The 18189-nt window shown below is 42.0% G+C and overlaps 3 protein-coding genes across 4 annotated transcripts; 2 read left to right on the forward strand and 1 right to left on the reverse strand.

Moving 5' to 3' along the window:
* The first annotated feature begins 916 nt into the window (after positions 1-916).
* Positions 917-9665, forward strand: LOC102713273 (transcription elongation factor SPT6 homolog). 2 transcript variants are annotated; one of them, XM_015837579.2, is made up of 17 exons: positions 917-1328; positions 1455-1571; positions 1909-2038; positions 2112-2196; positions 2277-2418; positions 2515-2647; positions 2754-3021; positions 3098-3286; positions 3363-3488; positions 3579-3965; positions 4123-4233; positions 4511-5305; positions 6196-6337; positions 6431-7596; positions 7689-7898; positions 8097-8538; positions 8996-9665. In XM_015837579.2, exons 1-17 carry the CDS (start codon positions 1295-1297, stop codon positions 9421-9423), a joined length of 4905 nt encoding a protein of 1634 aa, XP_015693065.1. In that variant the 5' UTR covers positions 917-1294; the 3' UTR covers positions 9424-9665. The 2 variants fall into 2 exon arrangements, with proteins under 2 accessions (XP_015693065.1, XP_006654589.1); XM_006654526.3 differs by having other exon boundaries at positions 8999-9665.
* LOC107304198 (E3 ubiquitin-protein ligase RZF1-like) lies at positions 9524-11112 on the reverse strand. The gene is made up of 2 exons (XM_040524231.1): positions 10946-11112; positions 9524-10591 (listed from the first exon to the last, which is right to left on the reverse strand). The coding sequence occupies exon 2, from the start codon at positions 10577-10579 to the stop codon at positions 9695-9697; it is 885 nt and encodes a 294-aa protein (XP_040380165.1). The 5' UTR covers positions 10580-10591; positions 10946-11112; the 3' UTR covers positions 9524-9694.
* A 1197-nt stretch (positions 11113-12309) lies between these two features.
* LOC102709848 (zinc finger protein 830) lies at positions 12310-16981 on the forward strand. Its single transcript, XM_006655381.3, has 7 exons — positions 12310-12507; positions 13044-13143; positions 13803-13956; positions 14732-15179; positions 15734-15809; positions 15917-15963; positions 16062-16981. The coding sequence occupies exons 1-7, from the start codon at positions 12416-12418 to the stop codon at positions 16243-16245; spliced, it is 1101 nt and encodes a 366-aa protein (XP_006655444.1). The 5' UTR covers positions 12310-12415; the 3' UTR covers positions 16246-16981.
* Positions 16982-18189: the final 1208 nt, after the last annotated feature.

Below are 18189 nucleotides of genomic sequence, written 5' to 3' on the forward strand. Positions count from 1 at the left end.
TAGGTTTTTTTCATCAAAAATTATTTTCCAATCTTGCTTTTTAGATAACTAAAAATATGTATATACAAGTTTTATTCGTAAATTGTTTCTGTTTTTAAATATAACATTTGGTATTTTCCATGAAAAAACCAAACCCTGACCCTGTTTGGTTGGTGAATGAGCGGGATGGTTGGATCTAGAAGAAAAATATTCCTCTCAGCACCAAAACGGTGGGACGAATATATCTTACAAATTGAGATCAAACTTATTACACCGCATATGCAGATGTGATATGTATTATGAAATGTTTATTTTATTTTATTAATATTATTTAAAATATTTTAAATATATAACTATACATTTCATTATTTTAAATTATTCATATATTAATCATAGTATTCAATATTTCATTTTGGATATGAGAGATAGCCTCACCAACTCAATATAGAGAGATAATTATATCCAACCATTCCATATTTATCCATCGAATCAAACAAGTGATAAGTTCACTTTATCCTATCTCATCCCCTTCAAAAAAAAATCAAATTTAACCCATCTCTGTAACCATGAAAGTAACCCATCCTGCAAAATAAGGATGGTACAACCCATCTCACTTAATCCATAAACCAAAATGTATAATTCAGCACCCGATCTCTGTTCTAAAATTCATGCCAATGTCTAAACGCTAGTTAAACATCTTTTTTTGGTCGCGAAAGCAATTACTCCAGTTGTTTCGTTTCAGATGGAAAAAAAATCACAATTTTCACGTATTCTATATTTCCACCCCAGTGGAATGCAAAATGTTTATCTGACCCTTGAGTGTACCGTTATTGAAGGAAACTTCTACTTACCTACACAAATATGAAAACTGTTAGGGAGTTAAGTAAAAAAAACCTAAATCTCTTCTTATACCAGCAGCTCCTCATTCGCACTCACACAGACACAGCACACACTCCTCGCCGCCATCCCCAAGTTCCCGACGACCCACCGTCGCCGCCGTCCCAGCCTAGGGTTCGCCGCGGCTTCCCTCACAGGCCGCCGGATTCGCCTCCTCGCCGGCGGGTGGAGGCGGCCGCAGGGAGCGCCGGGGAGCACCGCATCGCCCACCCTACCTCCCTCGTCGTCGCCGGCGGCGTCGGCTCGGGGGCCGGCAGGATCGTCCGCGGAACCCTAGATTTCGCCGCCCCCACGCGTGGTGCGACCTTGCGGCTCCTGGCGTCCCGCTATGCCTATATAAGGAGGCGCCCCCCTCAGCTGTGATAGACCCTCGGCATAACCGCTCTCGCGTTCTAGGGTTTCCGCCGCCTCGAGTACAATGGCTGGTCGCACGGTGCTCTCTGACGAGGAAGGTATTGCGATCTCTTCACCTGCTTTCTGCGGTTTCGGTTTGAGGTTTCGGTTTGATTGGTTCTCCCAGCGGAGGTTCGTGTGCGTTTGCTAATGGAGAAATTGGTCGTCTGTTCGAACGCTGGCAGATGAAATCGAGGTCGAGGAGGAGGAGGAGGAGGAGGAGGAGAATCCGCGGCCTTCGCGGAGGGGAAGGGACGATATGGACGATCGGGACGACGATGATGACGAGGAGGATGAAGAAGGTTAGATTTTTCCTACGTTCTTCATTACGATAGTTTTCATCCCTACTAGCTGGCAGCTACTATTTCGGATATATGTATTCTGCTGTACTGCAGTGCTTTCCCCCCACTGATTTGGATCGCTACTTTCATGTATTGAATGCTGCACATGTTTTATCATTGCATCATGTTTACAGAAATGGTCTATTTCAATATCCTATTCCTGTTTGTGCGCTTAAGTAATGGATTAAAATTTCGTGACAGGGTAGTTTATTTTTTTTATGTAGCTCTTTTCTGTTTGAGTACCTTGTGATGGTTCGAGCTAGCTAGGTGGTAATGGGTTAAAACTGCTTCGGTGCAGATGAAGGTCAGGACGAATATGAGAAGGATGGCTTCATAGTTGATGATGCAGATGAGGAGGAGGAGGAGGATGAAGAGAGGGAAAGTGATGATGAGAGACGGAAAAAGAAAAGAAAAAAGAAGAAGAAAAGGTTAATTTTGATTTCTCAGTGGAAATTATCTTGTCTTATTTAGAAGTTACTGAAACACATTTTCTGTGCCCAGGGAATCAGAAGGGTTCATGCTTGATGAGGATGACTATGAGTTGCTTCAGGATAATAACATCACTGGCATTCAACGTCCCAAGCCTGTATGCTCAAAGATATGTTGGTCCTGTCATGAGCTTTTCTTAGCATGCTTCTGAATTATGGATCTTTTAATTTACTGCAGGGAAACAAATTTAAGCGCCTGAAGAAGGCAGGAAGAGAATCTGAAATGGATGAGCGCTCTGGCTTCTCTGATGATGATGGCTCAGGAAAAAGGCGTACTGCTGAGGAAAGAGTTCAGTACTCCTTATTTGGTGACCATCAAGGTATCTGCATCTGAAAATATACTTCTCTATGGCTTATGTGAGACTGCAGGAACAAAATATCTAATTTTCTTATTTGCTGCTATGCAATTTCCTCAGACACGCCTATCGAGGAAGACATTGTTGAGGATGATCAGCAGGCAGATGAAGATGAGGATGGTGATCCTGAAGATGAAATGGCCGGCTTCATTGTGGATGAAGATGAAATTGACGCAAATGGTCAAGTTGTAAAGTATGGACTTATTTTTCACATTTGTGCCAAATTGTTCTATATCTCTCTGGAATTATACTGGATTTTGTTTGTTAGTGTTACATACAAGTACTGTTTGGAATTGTAGAAGGAAGAAGGGTAAAGGAAAACCACGACGACCAGCTTCAGCTTCAGGGGTATCATCATCTGCCTTGCAAGAGGCTCATGATATATTTGGTGATGTTGATGAACTATTAGCACTGAGAAAGCAAGAGCTCGAGAGGGATGCTGCTAATTCTGGTGAGTTGAGAGGAAACAGGCTTGAAGACGAGTTTGAGCCATTTATTCTTGCTGAGAAGTATATGACACCAAAAGATGAACAAATAAGAGAGAACGATGTACCTGAGAGGATGCAGGTACCAATTTGAGACTCTTCATTGGCATCCTCGATTTAGTTGTAGTGCATGTCTGATTTGTTGCTCCTCTTGGCAGCTGTCTGAAGAGCTAACTGGGTTTCCTCCAACAGACACCACAATGGTAGAGGAAGAAAGTGTATGGATACATAGCCAACTAACTGGTGAAGGGTTTTTGTCATTTTTTAGCAATGAGCATGTGAACAAGGACATTGATCAGAAGGACATTGCAAGTGTCTTGACCATGTTACATGTCAACAAATTTGAAGTATGTAAATGTATACAAGTTCTCTGCTTGGTTTTTTATGCTTATTTTTTCTTACATAACTATTGTTACCTGCCAGATTCCCTTCATCGCTATGTATAGGAAGGAAACTTGCCCAAGTCTGTTAAAAGATCTTGATGGCAATGAACATGGCAATGAAGAACAGGGTGATGAAGAATATGCTCGCAAAATGAGGTGGCACAAGGTAAGTATCTATTACTAAGCATAGGTTGTTCCTGACCATTAATTTATAAACGTTATATAGGTATTGACTCCACTGATGCCTTCCTTTTAGTTGCTTTGGGCTGTTCAGACTTTAGACAAAAAGTGGCTGCTGCTTCAGAAGCGCAAGAATGCTTTGGAGATGTACTATGAAAAAAGATTCGATGATGAGAATCAAAGAATAGATGATGTGACACGGCAGACACTAAACCAGCAACTTTATAGCTCCATTATTGAAGCATTGAAGGACGCAAAATCTGAGAAAGAGGTGGAAGATGTTGATGCAAAATTCAATCTGCATTTCCCTCCTGGAGAAATTGAAGAAGAAGGCCAATTTAAGCGGCCAAAAAGGAAATCATTGTACAGTATTTGTCACAAGGCAGGGTTATGGGAGGTTGCAAATCAATTTGGTCGGAGTGCTGAGCAGTTAGGTCACCATCTCACATTAACGAAGATACCTGTAAGTTCACTAAGCTGGCACCTTGCATTGCCTTTCTTTAAACTTCTGACATGTGGACAGTGCAAGCAATCCATTGTTGTTCATATCTTTATGCACTGATAAAATTATAGTACTAAAAGGTAGAATTTTTCACACATTATCTCCATCTGTCTTTCAGGAAGCAGGAGAACTTGATAGTGGGAAAGAATCTCCTGAAGAGGTTGCTGCAAATTTCACATGTGCAATGTTTGAAACACCACAAGATGTTCTTAGGGGTGCCAGACACATGGTATGTACTACCTCTGTTTCATATTGTAAGACTTTCTAGCCTTGTCTAAATTCATTTATTGATGAATGCATATTATTCATATATATGTCTAGATTTGTTGGCATCCATATGAATCTAGACAATGCTAGAAAGTCTTACATTGCGAAACGGAGGGAGTATATTTTATAACATTACTTTATCCCTAATAAATTATCAGGGTAGAAACCTCATTTAAGTTAGCTACTTCATTTCATCTCACCAATATGAACTGTTCTACCTTTTATCTCCGTCTTACCAGGCAGCAGTTGAGATTGGGTGTGAGCCTATTGTAAGAAAGCATATCCGGAGCATCTTCATGAACAAAGCTGTGGTCTCAACATGCCCTACACCTGAAGGCAATTTGATCATAGATCCCTATCATCAACTATCAGGTGTTAAATGGCTGCGTGACAAGCCATTAAACAAGTTTGTTGATGCACAATGGCTTCTTATTCAGAAAGCAGAGGAAGAAAAGCTCCTCAAAGTTACGATAAAACTGCCAGAAAGTGCAAAGAAAGAGCTCATGTCTGAGGCTCGTGAAAATTACTTAAGTGACTGTGTCAGCAAATCTGCACAATTATGGGATGAGCAACGGAAGATGATACTGGATGATGCATTCTTCAATTTCCTTCTTCCATCAATGGAAAAAGAAGCTCGATCTCTGTTGACAGCGAAAGCCAAAATTTGGCTTAATATGGAATATGGGAAGCAATTGTGGGACAAGGTCTCTGTGGCTCCTTGGAAGAAAAAGGATGCGGACAAGAAGGATTCTGACATTGATCTGGATGATGAATCGGAGTTGAGGGTTATGGCCTGTTGCTGGGGTCCTGGGAAGCCAGCAACCACTTTTGTAATGTTAGACGCATCTGGAGAATTGGTTGATGTTCTATATGCGGGTTCTATCAGTGTTAGATCTCAAGGTGTTGCCGAGCAGCAACGGAAGAAGAATGACCAGCAGCGAGTTTTGAAGTTTATGACTGATCATCAGCCTCATGTCGTATGTGTAGGAGCATCAAACTATAATTGCAGGCAACTCAAGGATGACATTTATGAGGTATTTTTTTTTGATTCTGTTCATTTTGCAATTTCTTTTTCCAAATCAGGTCATAAGTTTAATTGTCATCTACAGAGTTATATGCTCATAAAGTTTCTAATTAGGGCCCACCGGCCCAGCAAAATGTGTTGTTTTAACCTTTTTATATTGGTTGGTTGGTATGTCACTAGGAGCAACATTCATGACCATCTGCAGAGAATTTTTTCAGCCTTTGCTATAACTAGAACGCCGCAAGCTCACCTTGCTGTTGGATGCTGTCTCATGAGTAGGTGTGATCAGAAAAAAGACCGAACCAATAAGACTGGGACTGAGACTCTGAATTCAGTCATCAATTCGGTCTTAGATACTGAAGGACTGAATTTTGTTCAGTCATTGCGGTTAGTCCCCTTCGCTGAGTTAACCAAAATTGCCCAAATGCAACCTCAAATCCACTAGATCCAATAGTATTAAACTCTAATTTTCACAACCCTACTCCTAGGCATGCAACCCAATATGAGTCTTCATTAGGGCATGCTTGCAATTTTTGTGATTTTTGTGCTATAAAATCGTTGAATATTTCTATGGTTTTTTTCCATATATGAAACCTCTTACTGATTTTCATCCATGACCGATACCGAATTTTTTGGTCCTCAATTTTTCTTAAGAGTTTTGAATGACCGAAATTTAGTTGAAGATAGAAGACCAAAATCGAATTAACCAAAATGGCCAAATGGCCACCCCTACTCATGAGATCAGCCATTGTGGTTAATGACATCCAAATGCTTGTGATTGGTTGAGTCTTTAGTTATGCCCACTGGCCATTCATGAGGACAATAGTACTTTTTATAAGTTAATGATGTAGTGCGATAACCTGATTGCTTGGTTTTAAACTAATATCCATCATTGCATAGGTTATTTTTAAAATCGTGGAAGATCATCCAAGAGATGTGAACCCACAAATGGAGAACTTTAGCATTGTTTATGGCGACGAGTCTGTGCCTCGTTTGTACGAGAACTCACGGATATCTTCAGATCAACTACCTGGCCAGTCAGGTACAGTAGCAATATGTTGATTTACTGTTAGTGTTTTCTGGTCAGGTACCTTATGAATACTCAACACTCGTGGTTTGTATTAAATATTTATAGGTATTGTGAAACGGGCTGTGGCACTTGGTCGGTACCTGCAGAATCCATTGGCTATGGTTGCAACACTCTGTGGACCTGGAAAAGAGATACTTTCATGGAAACTGCACCCCCTTGAACAGTTCCTTACTCCTGATGAGAAATATGAAGTTGTTGAGCAAGTTATGGTTGATGCAACAAATCAAATAGGCTTCGATGTTAATCTTGCTGCTAGCCATGAGTGGCATTTTTCAACTCTACAATTTGTTGCTGGTTTGGGGCCACGTAAAGCTTCAGCTTTACAGAAAGAATTGCTACGTGAAGGATCCATTTTTAGTCGCAAAGATCTTGTAAAACCTCTGGGCAGGAAAGTATTCATGAATGCATCTGGCTTTTTACGTGTTCGCCGTAGTGGTGGAGCTGCAGCTAGTGCTCAAATCATTGATCTACTTGAGGATACAAGGATACATCCTGAGTCATATGCATTAGCGAAAACTTTGGCAAAGGATGTCTATGCTGAGGAAGCACCACATGAAGCAAATGAGATGGATGATGATGAACAAGAGATGGCAATTGAGCATGTAAGAGAAAATCCACGTATGCTGGAATCGCTCGACATTCGTGAGTACATGAAGAGTATGCCAGAAGAGTTCCATAAAGAGGAAACACTGAAAGATATAAAGTTGGAACTGCGGTGCGGTTTTTCTGATTGGAGGACCCCCTATGCAGAACCAACTCCAGATGAGGAATTCTGGATGCTTTCTGGGGAAACTGAGGACACCATATCAGATGGAAGGATTGTTCAAGTCACTGTTCGTAGTATACAAGATAACCGAATCATTTGCACCTTCGACTCTGGTCTGAAAGCCATAGTTATGGCTGACAACTATTCTGATGAGGGCTTTGATCTAGAAACGCTGCAGTTACATGAAGGTGATGTATTAACGGGCAAAATTAAGAATGTGAATAAAAACAGGTTCATGGTTTACTTAACATGCAAGGCCAGTGAAATGAGGAGAAGACCATTTTCCAGAGGTAACCATGATCCATACTATCATGAACAAGACATGAGTTCTCAGAATGAACAAGATAAGATTCGGAAACAAAAAGAACTGGCAAAGAAACATTTCAAGCCCCGAATGATTGTCCATCCTCACTTTCAGAACTTGACAGCCGAAGAAGCTATGCAGGTTAGTCATGTTCTTATCAATCACATCATGTTCCCCCTCTGTTTATTTCATTTGCTCTGTCATAAGATCTTATATCAACTCTCTTGAAACAGTTCTTATCTGACAAAGAACCTGGTGAGAAGGTCATTCGGCCTAGTTCTAGGGGGCCGTCATTTCTGACACTTACTCTGAAAATTTTTGATGGCGTCTTTGCGCACAAGGAGATAACTGAAGGTGGGAAGGATCATAAAGATATTACAAGCTTGCTTCGGCTTGGAAAAACATTGACAATTGATAATGAAACTTTTGAAGATCTTGATGAGGTTGGTGCACATGATATTTATTATTATTATCATTGTTATTATGGTCTTATTCAATATCTATAAATGGTGATTCTTCCTGTACTTGTTTTGCATGTCGGCATGGTTACCCTGTGTTTTTTTATGTTTGTTATTAGCATTTAAGTAGTCATTCTTTTACTTTTAGCTAACTACTGATATTTTCTTTTGGCATATGTGTAGGTTATAGATAGGTACGTGGATCCTTTGGTAGGGCACCTGAAGAGCATGCTCTCGTACCGCAAATTCAGGAAGGGTTTAAAAAGTGAGGTTGATGATTTGTTAAGGGCAGAGAAAGCAGAGAATCCTATGAGAATAGTGTATTGTTTTGGCATATCTCATGAGCATCCAGGCACATTTATTTTGTCTTACATTAGGAGTACAAATCCACATCATGAGTATGTTGGGCTATACCCAAAGGGCTATAGATTTCGGAAGAGGGACTTTGACAATATTGATCGTCTAGTGTCCTATTTCCAGAAGCATATTGACAAACCACCACCTGATTCTGGTCCATCAATGCGAAATGTTGCTGCAATGGTACCTATGAAAAGTTCAGGTTGGGGTTCTGGTGGTGGAGCTGGAGATGGTAACGACAGGGATAGACCTTTCTCTGGAAGATCAGGTTAGTTTTTAACGTACTTTGCCATGTTATTATCCAGTTTTACTGCATGCTATTGGCAGGTCATCATTATGCATCTTTAGGGTGGGATACTATTCACGCTCTGTTGCATGCGCCAGTATTATTAAAACCATTTACTTCAAAAGATAAAAAAAAGGAAGCACTAGTTTTATTTGGGCTTTTTTAGGGGGGGTTGCTCCTGTTTGTTTACGTGGTTTTGAGGTGAATTTATTTCATGTTTTGTTTGAGACTCTTTGTTATTCTCAAATCGTTAATGTCAGTGAGCTTTGCACAAAATCTGAAAAAAAATAACCTTGAGGCTACTAAACAACGTCCAGTTACCATTGGATCATAGATTTATTAATCCATGGCATGGCCGCATGGGCTATGATTTGTTACTTATATGTTGATGGATCCTTAAAGTAGTCACGATCTCCCTTTGGGTATATTTTCTCTAAAGCAGGAGGCAGGTTTGATTCAAGGAACAACTCTGGTGGTCGTGGACGTGGTCGTGGTGGTCGTGGTCGAGGCAACTTTGGCGGTGATGATGGTGGTGGAGGTTGGAGCAGCGACGGTGGCGGTGGCGGCAACAGTGGGGGATGGACTGATAACATTGGGAGTGGCGGAGGTGGATGGGGCTCAGGTGGCACAGGTGGTGGTTCCTCATGGGGAGGCGGTGGCGGCGGGGATGGAGGATCTGGAGGTGGGGATGCTGCTGGGTGGGGTGGTGACAACAACCGTGATAGTGGCGGCGGTGCAGGCTGGGGAACACCTGCCGGTGGCTCCAACGACGCATCAGGATGGGGCGGTGGTAAAAAGACTGTCCCAGCGCCGGACGGTGGAAGCGGGTGGGGATCTTCCGGCGGCGGCGGTGGCTGGGCTGCATGAACGTTAGCCCAAGAACAGTTAAGATGAAATGTTGTTTTTGGTTTTCTGGACCCTGTTCCTTATCTGCTAACTGCGCCTCACGGGGAGAAAATTGTCACTATTTGGGTACCGTAGTAAACCAGTAATCCTGCCACTACATGCCGCTGCTTTCTTAACACTTTTGGACGGCCTTATTTTTGAATGCATGTACAGCGTAAGTTTCACACTTTTGTTGCTTCATTTCTATCACAAATTCACATCCACCCAGAGCCCCACTCAGACTGGAATCGGCTCAGTGGTTGTAATGCCATCGGATGCGGCTAACTTGACCAGGATCTTCATAGACCGTCATGTCGCTCGAGCTCTCCTCGCACTCGTGAGAGTGGGACCTGCTAGAGCTAGAGCTAGACGGTCCAAATGGCCGGAGCAACGTCCGCGACCCACGCCTGGTTCGCCTCTCGCCGCCGGTAGCTCCGTCAGAAGCGGTCGCCGTCGTTGAACCTGACGGCGACGGCGCCGGCAGCGGGTGGCGGCAGACGGGGCAGGAGTTGTGCTGGACCAGCCATGGCACGATGCAGGCGGCGTGGTAGAGGTGGCTGCAAGGCATCTCCCGCGCCTCGGCGCCGAGCTCGAACACGTCCTGGCAAACCGGGCACCGCGGCTCGGCGTGGAGGTGCCGGCGGCTGATCGTCACCGCGGGCATGGCGTCGATCGCCGACGGCGAGGCCGGAGGAGGGCCATGGCTGCTGTTCCCCAGCTGCTGCTGCTGATGCAGCCGCTCGAGGAGTGCCTCCAGGCTGGGACGGCGGCCTCCCCTGAAGAGGGCGCCGAGTCCCGCGTGCGTAGGCAGCACGACGCCGCCGCCGCCGCCGCCGCCGAGTATCACGACGGGACCGGCGCCGCCGTGCCCGCCATGGACGTCGTGCTCGCCCATCGTTGCCATGAAGGTGGAGATCGCCTCCATCATCCGGGCTCGCCGGCCGAGGAAGTCGACGACGTCGTCCTCTGGCCCGCCGACGAACCCGAGCGTGCTGCTCGTCGCCCTCCGACCCGTCTCGCTCATCTCTTGGACGAAGCCGTCGTTGCAGCTTGGGCAGGTGACGACGCCTTGGCCGGCGCCGCCGATGCGAACCGGCCGCCGGCACACGTAGCACCAGTGGGTGGCTCTGTTCGACATCTCGCTTGATTCCTGCGACAAAACTTAGACGAATCTTAGCACAAGGCAGCAGCAAAAGCTCATGATTTGCCGTAGTTTCACCGACAAATACAAGCTACTAACGCAGTAGCTTTAGTTAACCCAGCAAATCAGCAAAAAAGCAAAAAAAAAGAAGTATATTTGATCACTCCTTGCATTTGTCTGTTTCATCTTATCATCTTCTAAACCTCCCACAGGGACAGGGATTAACCGAGCAAGCCCAAACTAGGAAAAAAATTCAGAAAAACTGATTCGAAAATCAAACTAAAAATCTCTCATCAGCCAACAGCGATTTAGTAGCAATCAACTAAACTGAGTAGTAAAAAAGAATCAAGAACCCGAGCGTACCTTGAGGAGGAGGGGGGATAAACTGGGGGGGAAAGGAATCAAGGATGGGTTGGGAGGTTTGGGAGAATGAATGGTGTGGCGTGGTTGCCCGCTGAAAGCGGCCGATGTGGGACTGACAGTGACCGTGATGCTGATATCTGTCCATTCTTTTTTGGAGTCCGATCGGATCGTTCTAGGCCCTCGCTACTACTCGTGTGGTTAACATGTCGCTAAGCAGCGCTCACTGTCGCTGGCCATGCTTTAAGAGGGACGTATTGGCTCCTCCCAGACCAAAATACTTTGAGAATTGCCTTCTGTTATGCGTCCTGTGTCATGCTCCATGGGTGCTTACAGACAGGGGCGGACCCAGTCCAAAAATCGAATAGTACCTTATTATTTTAATTGTTAGTGCGCTAAATTTTTTAATTACATATTAGTAATACACTAAGTATTAAATTTAAGTGGGATCTTGTGTGGATCCGCCCCTACTTACGGACTAATTAATCATTTTGTACTGCCACACATTGAGTGGACGTGTAATCGTAGGTGGCCTCAAAAGTTATAAACTATAATGTCTTTCGTCTTTTCAAACTCCGGTATTATTGTTCTTTACTTTTTAAAATCCCAAAACTCCAATGAAATAATTTGAAGTATTCATTGGATAAACAAGAGGAGCTAGAAATGATTTTTTTAAAGATGGAGGTGGTAAGTAAATAGCTCTATCTTCTGCAAAGAATATGATGGCTCTTGTTTTATTAAAAAAAGTTAACGAAACAAATCTTTGATCATCAAATTCTTCTCGATAAATGCCTCTCTAGAAAATTGCTTCTTGTCGATGAAAGTTAAACTAGCATTATTTTACAAGTTTTTGTTAGTAACAATTTTGATCATACTATTTTCATATTTTACTTAAAATGGTGTCGTCCATCCATCACACGTCACGCAAAAATCATGTATTTAGAAAAACCAGGTAAAAACAAGTGGTCCTTTCAGAAAACCATCTTTTTCTTGATTGTATAGACCGTATTGGCACGTCGCAACTGGCAGCTGCCGAGAGGCAAAACAATTGCTTTTAGTTGAGAGAGGAAGGAAAAAAAAAACATAGGAGGGCCATCGATCCTCCCCGCGTGGCCTACCCAGAGTTTCTTGGGGTCTTGGGCTGGCGGCTCACGCAGCCGCGGCCTCGTCCACGGAGTTGCGGGCCGCGGCGTAGCCCACTCGGGCGTGAATCGACGTGGGCCGCGTCGCCACGCCGCCATTCGCAGGCCCACCGCCGCCGAGGCCGTGACGTGAGCCCCGCTCGCTCTTCGTCTCTCCCGTCGTTGCTCGGAGGAAGGTTCTAGAGGAGGAGAAGGAAGAAGACGCCGTCTTCGCGGCCGCCGGAGGTGGGGGTAGAAGAAGCCGCCGCGACCTTCACGGACGCAGGCAGGAGGCAGGGCGGCGGGCTCGAGGTTGGGGGGGGGGGCGTGGTGGATCCTTTCTCGCGCCGCCATGGATCAGAGGAAGGCGTTGTTCCGGGCGAAGCTGCGGGAGCGCGAGGCCAAGGAGAAGCAGGAGAGGCGCATCGACCCCTCGCTCGTCAGGTATCTCCCCTCTATCTCCCCCCATTCCCTTGCCTCGCTCTTCTCCGGCTCTCCCCGTCTCTGTATACCTCCGCTCCTCTCTCGCGGGTTGTAGAGTTGTGTGCTAGTTTTGTCTCTGGATCCTACCGCTAAGCTCCCACTGCCAAACCTCGCGCGATTGCTTGATGTAACCCTTTGAAATTTTGAATGCTTTTCACATACCCGGCACAGATTTGATGGCTTCAACCTGTTTGCGTATCCTCGAGTAGATTGGAAGGACATTGCTGGTATACCATAACTATTGTGTTCCGGTTTTCTGTCGAATTGGCAATTTACAGAGAGCCATGGAAAAACTTGTTTTACTATGGCTCCAATCACAATTTACATAGTACCTTTACATCTTGTTCAGCTGGAACGTTCCCGACAGCATTGTTGCTAGGTTTAATCCAATTCCGAATATCATGAACGGTAATGACTAAAGGCAGTGTAGATAGCAACACAATGAAAATGCGGATTTTAAAGCACAATTCTAATAGCCAGGTGAATCATTGCTGCAGGTACAATGAATTTGATCAGCCCATCTGCAGAATCTGCAACGTAACTCTGAAATCTGAAGCACTTTGGCCCGCACACCAAGTTTCACGGAAACATCATGAGGTAAATAGAGGACACAAAAACATGTTCATTCTGAATAATCTATGCTTGGATGGACATTTGAAGGAAGTTACACATGATACATCACTTCACTTACTATCTTATCCCATGTGAAATGAAATTTCATCTATTTAAAAAATGGATAATGAATGTGTATACTAATGGAAACACAAATACATATATAAATTCAACAGTGTAACTGCAGATTTATACATTTCTGTTGAGTATGCTGCCGTATATATTTATATAATAACTATGGAGTTGAAATACCTGTTGGACAAAATTTTTTATTAGCACGGAAGATGGTCTTAATTTCATACGTGTTGTGGTCTGTTGGTGGTTATGGCAGTATAATACCTATGTGGCTTTTTTTTTTCTTCTACTAAGTTTAGCTTAATCTGGTCCTTTTGATACTATCAAAACGGTCAAATCAGTGTGTGACTAATATTGCCGACAACCATGGTGTTTCATACAGAATTTCTTTGTTGAAACTCCAGACATGAGAGTCTAGTTTTACTGAACCAAGGAAAGTGAATATTCTATGACTTCATACCTATTTTCAGATCAATGGCCATTCCCTGAATTTGAAGGATCTTCGTTATTGAGATGCTGGTGCAAATTTTCTTACCTGAGCTTGTATTTTTGTCATTTTTATGGTACAGGCAAAAGTTGCCGCCGCTGCTAAAGCTGCAGCAGGTGCAGGATCTCGTGGGAATAAGGTCAATCACGAGCAACCTGCAGAGTCTCAGAAAGCAAAATCTTCCACACTGCCTGCCAACTTTTTTGAAAACCAGGGAATGAAAAGGCATAGTGATGGTGAGAGTAATGAACACTTCCTCCTATTTGTCTGCGTTAAATTTAAAGATACAGTGACAAAGCAACTGGAACAACCTTGTTTATACTTTGTAGGCATTGCTTATATCCTGTTATTTGCAATCTCTCTATGGATGCTGATCTATCATTGAATTCTCATTTTATAGGATCTAGAACCGTATTAATCATGAATCTGATTTAACATTTTGGTCAATGATTGGTGCAATGCTCGTATACCATTTGGTTGTTTAGATCTTTGTATTCTAAAACTTTAATTTAATGCAATGAGTTCGGTTTTTTTATTCTTAAACAAAGAGGATAGTATTATCATGTTGTTCTTTGTTTTTGTGAGCAAATTTTGAACAGATCTAACTCCATCAAATTGCGATAAAACTACTTAATTTGTTTCAGTTAACTAAGAAAAGAAGATTGCACCTTAGACTTTACATTCCTTAGTACATCTGATAATGGTTAAAACCTGTCAAATGTTATTATTTGTGTGAGAAACGGTGTTAGAATTTGAAATTGTACATTTTCGTTCGATACACAGCATATTGTAATATCTGAAGAGGAAAGAAACAAATATCTATGTCATGCGACTCTCTGTAGGGTACTATATTACCTGAATGTACATAATATTTATTAGATGCCTATTTTATCAAGATCTTCATACTAGCACTATTTATATATGTTACAGTAACAACTGAAGCATCCATTTAGCAATCCAAAAATATATTTCTGTACATGAATTCCTTAATGTAACACCATATATGACTAGGTGCTGGTTCGGAAGGAAGGTCTGTGCGTCGGGAGGTGGCTGATGTTCAACCGAAAACCAAAGAAGCCAGCAAAACTAAGCCATCTGTCAATTTTGAGAAAATACCAAAGAAAGAAAGTCAAGCCAATGCCAATGTCAAAGGAATTCTTCCAGGGAACTTTTTTGACTATAATGATGAAGACGAAGATCCAGCTCCTACTGAGTTGAATAGTGCACCTGGGAACGCTTCCATCTCAAATCACATGCAGGCAAAAGGTGTACCTGCTGGGTTCTTTGATAGCAACAAAAATAACAATGTCATGCAACCCAGTGAACCTAGCCAATTGTCTAAATCCGCAAAGAGTACGGAAAGTTCTGAAGTAAAAGGATCACTGCCAGAAGGATTCTTCGATAACAAAGATGCAGATCTCCGTGCTCGTGGTATCGAACCGCCGAAAATTGATATCAAGTAAGGTTTTCATCTGCTTGCAAATGCATTGCATTTATTGAGTATATGCTTACGTAGAGCTCTTGCAGACACTCATTTACATGATCATTATTTTCACATATGATACCCTTAAGGAAGAATAGTAGTATTCCTTTTAAAATGACAAGTTTGAATTTCTTTCATAATAAAAATTTCTGAATATTATTTTAAATACGTAAAGGGTGATGGTTATTATCTTGGCAAGCTTATCAGAGAACCAATTTTATGAAAGAATGTCAGCAGAATTTAACAAAATGACCAAAGCTGATTTATAGCCTTGTCATTGTTACTTTCACACCCTTTATGCACTTATCACCTGTCAGGTTCAAACCTGCATGAGGCTCAGAGGGGTAATGGTCATATGCTTCTGTTTATGTGAACTCAATTACTCCTGAACTTTTGTTGTTTTCCTTTTAGAGCATACTCTTCCTGCTAAATTGTTGCATTACATTATGAGTTAAAGATAATATGTTATTCAGTTTATTTTGTTAACTGAAATTTTGGCATGAAATACATTATAAAAATATGTTTCTCAGCGATGCATACAAAGAATTTGAGAAGGAAATTCAGGAGGACCTACAGGAAGTTGATGACCGCCTTGAAGAGGAGGAGGTTAGACTTCAACCTATTTATTATTATCTAGTTACACATAAAGAAATCTTTGCGTATCTTGTGCAAGTATTAGTTCTGCATTGCTGATATAAGCATGTGAACTGTAGATTGATGCTGCTGCTGAGAGAGAGGAGTACTTGACTTTAGAGCAAGAGTACGATCCTTTGCCACAACTTGCTATTTTTGAACGTTCATGCTTAGCGAAGTGAAGTTCTTTTTTTTATTTCCTAAGTCCATTTATATTGTACACAGGGAGTACAGGCAGCGGGTGGATATGCTGAAGAAACAGCTAACCGAGTCAAAAGCCGCACGGACCGCTAAAGCAAACAGCAAACCTGTTGGTATGGACATGTTGTCAAGCAGCGACTCATCTAGTGACGAGGAAGACGACAGCACAGATTTTGCTGTTGATTGGAGAGCACAGCATTTGAAATGATGTAAAGATTTCTGTGATTGGTTACCCACCGACGATGTTAACATAGATCTGTTAGCATCCACCATTGTGCATCAGTGACAACGAGATCCCAGCCCCTTTATGTTTCTGCTGGAGGAGAAGATTTTTTCAGTTACATCTTGTCTTTTATCTGAAATGCTCGAGCTAATTATGGACTAACACGATGAGAGTAGTTCTGGAGAACAAGCCAATGTGTATAATGTCATCTATCACAATCTTTTCTGAAGGTGTATGCTTACGAAGGACTGCATCCCTGCTGGACTCCTTTGGCTGTGAAGATTGACTGCCTTCCATCATGCTTCAACTACTACACATATCTACAGGGTTTCTTACCCTTTTTCTCCCCTTTGCTCATCCGGCAGCGCCGACGTTGTTTGTATCTTTATGTGATGGTGAAGGACAGGGCCAACGTTGCTACGTGCTGGCCTTTGCAAAAGTTTAATCAAGTCACTGCACTAGTGTGCCGACGTTCTGTGGTTTGCTTGGTGCTTTGCCCTGTGTTGGCGACAGAATCTAGCAAAATGTTGAGTCTAGAAATACCGTTGCCAATCTTTATAGGTAAAAACACATGAAGTAAAGTAGATGAGCAAGAACAATACTCATGCAATTTTCTGTCTCTGATTTACTAATGAGGTATGAGACCTATCCGCAGAGTATCACGGCCATCTGGGCAGTTTAGGCCGTTAGGGCACTCCCATATCACATTAAATAACATACTACAGTCTACATGAGATAAAACATGAGGTGCTATTTGGTCTACCTCTGATTCATATTGTAACCAGTAAGATTTTTTTCCTGTATAGATTTATTCATTAATAGATGTATATAATCTATATATATATATATGTATAAATTTATTAATATATATATAAATCTAAGATAATTTCATATTATAAAATGGAGAAAGTAATATATTACATAGGATAAAAATCTAAGGGTAAAAAAAAAAGCAAGAATAAGATCGGATTGCACATAGGAAACACAACAATATTGCATGATTCATCCTCTATGCTCTCCGGACTAAGATCACATAGAACCACTAGATACTAAGATAAGAATTGCATATAATCTTTGCCATCTATTTTTTTTTATAATAAATGGTTCAGATATGAAGCTACAGTACCTAAGCTATAGCACAAGTGCAGTAGGTTTTGGTTGAACAATATCTTGGATGATCTAACCGTTGGGTTTACATGAGACTACATGTGAACTGGATCCATCCTATGCTCAGCTAGTGGAAAAAAAAGAGGTTGTATTTGGATGTTTGAAATCCTATGAAATTCGTGTGTTTTCATGGGAATGCAACACTTTCCCTCTATAATTCCTTTGAACAACGTGTGAATAGTGGCAAATCCAAAGGATCCTTAATCCTAAAAAAAAGTCATGTGAAAAGAAATAAAGGACCCTGCAATTAATATGGAGAGAGTGCAAGACGTGGTCTTGTATGAAATCTAGCCTTAACATCATTCAACGAAGACACACATTATAATGATTGAAATAGGGTTGAATACTGAAAGATGGATATAATATAAACACTATGGATTGCGAAATGACATTTAGCCTGGTGATTATAGTGACCTAAGACCTAAGTAGCACATAAGGTCCTAAGTTCAAATATCTTTTTAGTCCCCAATTTAAAAAAGCACTCAAGGTCCTGAGTTCAAATCTTGATAGGAGCATGAATTAGTTCCTAATTTAACAATGTAAAAAGCATTGCATTTATTCAATTGGATACAGAGGCCAGGTAAAAGAATACCCTTCTCTAAAACAATTACTTATAATTCTCTAAAACAATTGCTTATGCTTATAAGCCAAAATTTAAATTTTCAACCTCGATTTTAGGGTTAGTTTATTTTTCAGCCTTAACTTTTAGATTGCTACGGACATATACATAAAAATTTTATTCACATTTTTTCGTTTGCATAT

This window comes from Oryza brachyantha, chromosome 5 (genome assembly GCF_000231095.2).
Source record: "Oryza brachyantha chromosome 5, ObraRS2, whole genome shotgun sequence".
Classification (NCBI taxonomy): Eukaryota; Viridiplantae; Streptophyta; class Magnoliopsida; order Poales; family Poaceae; genus Oryza; species Oryza brachyantha.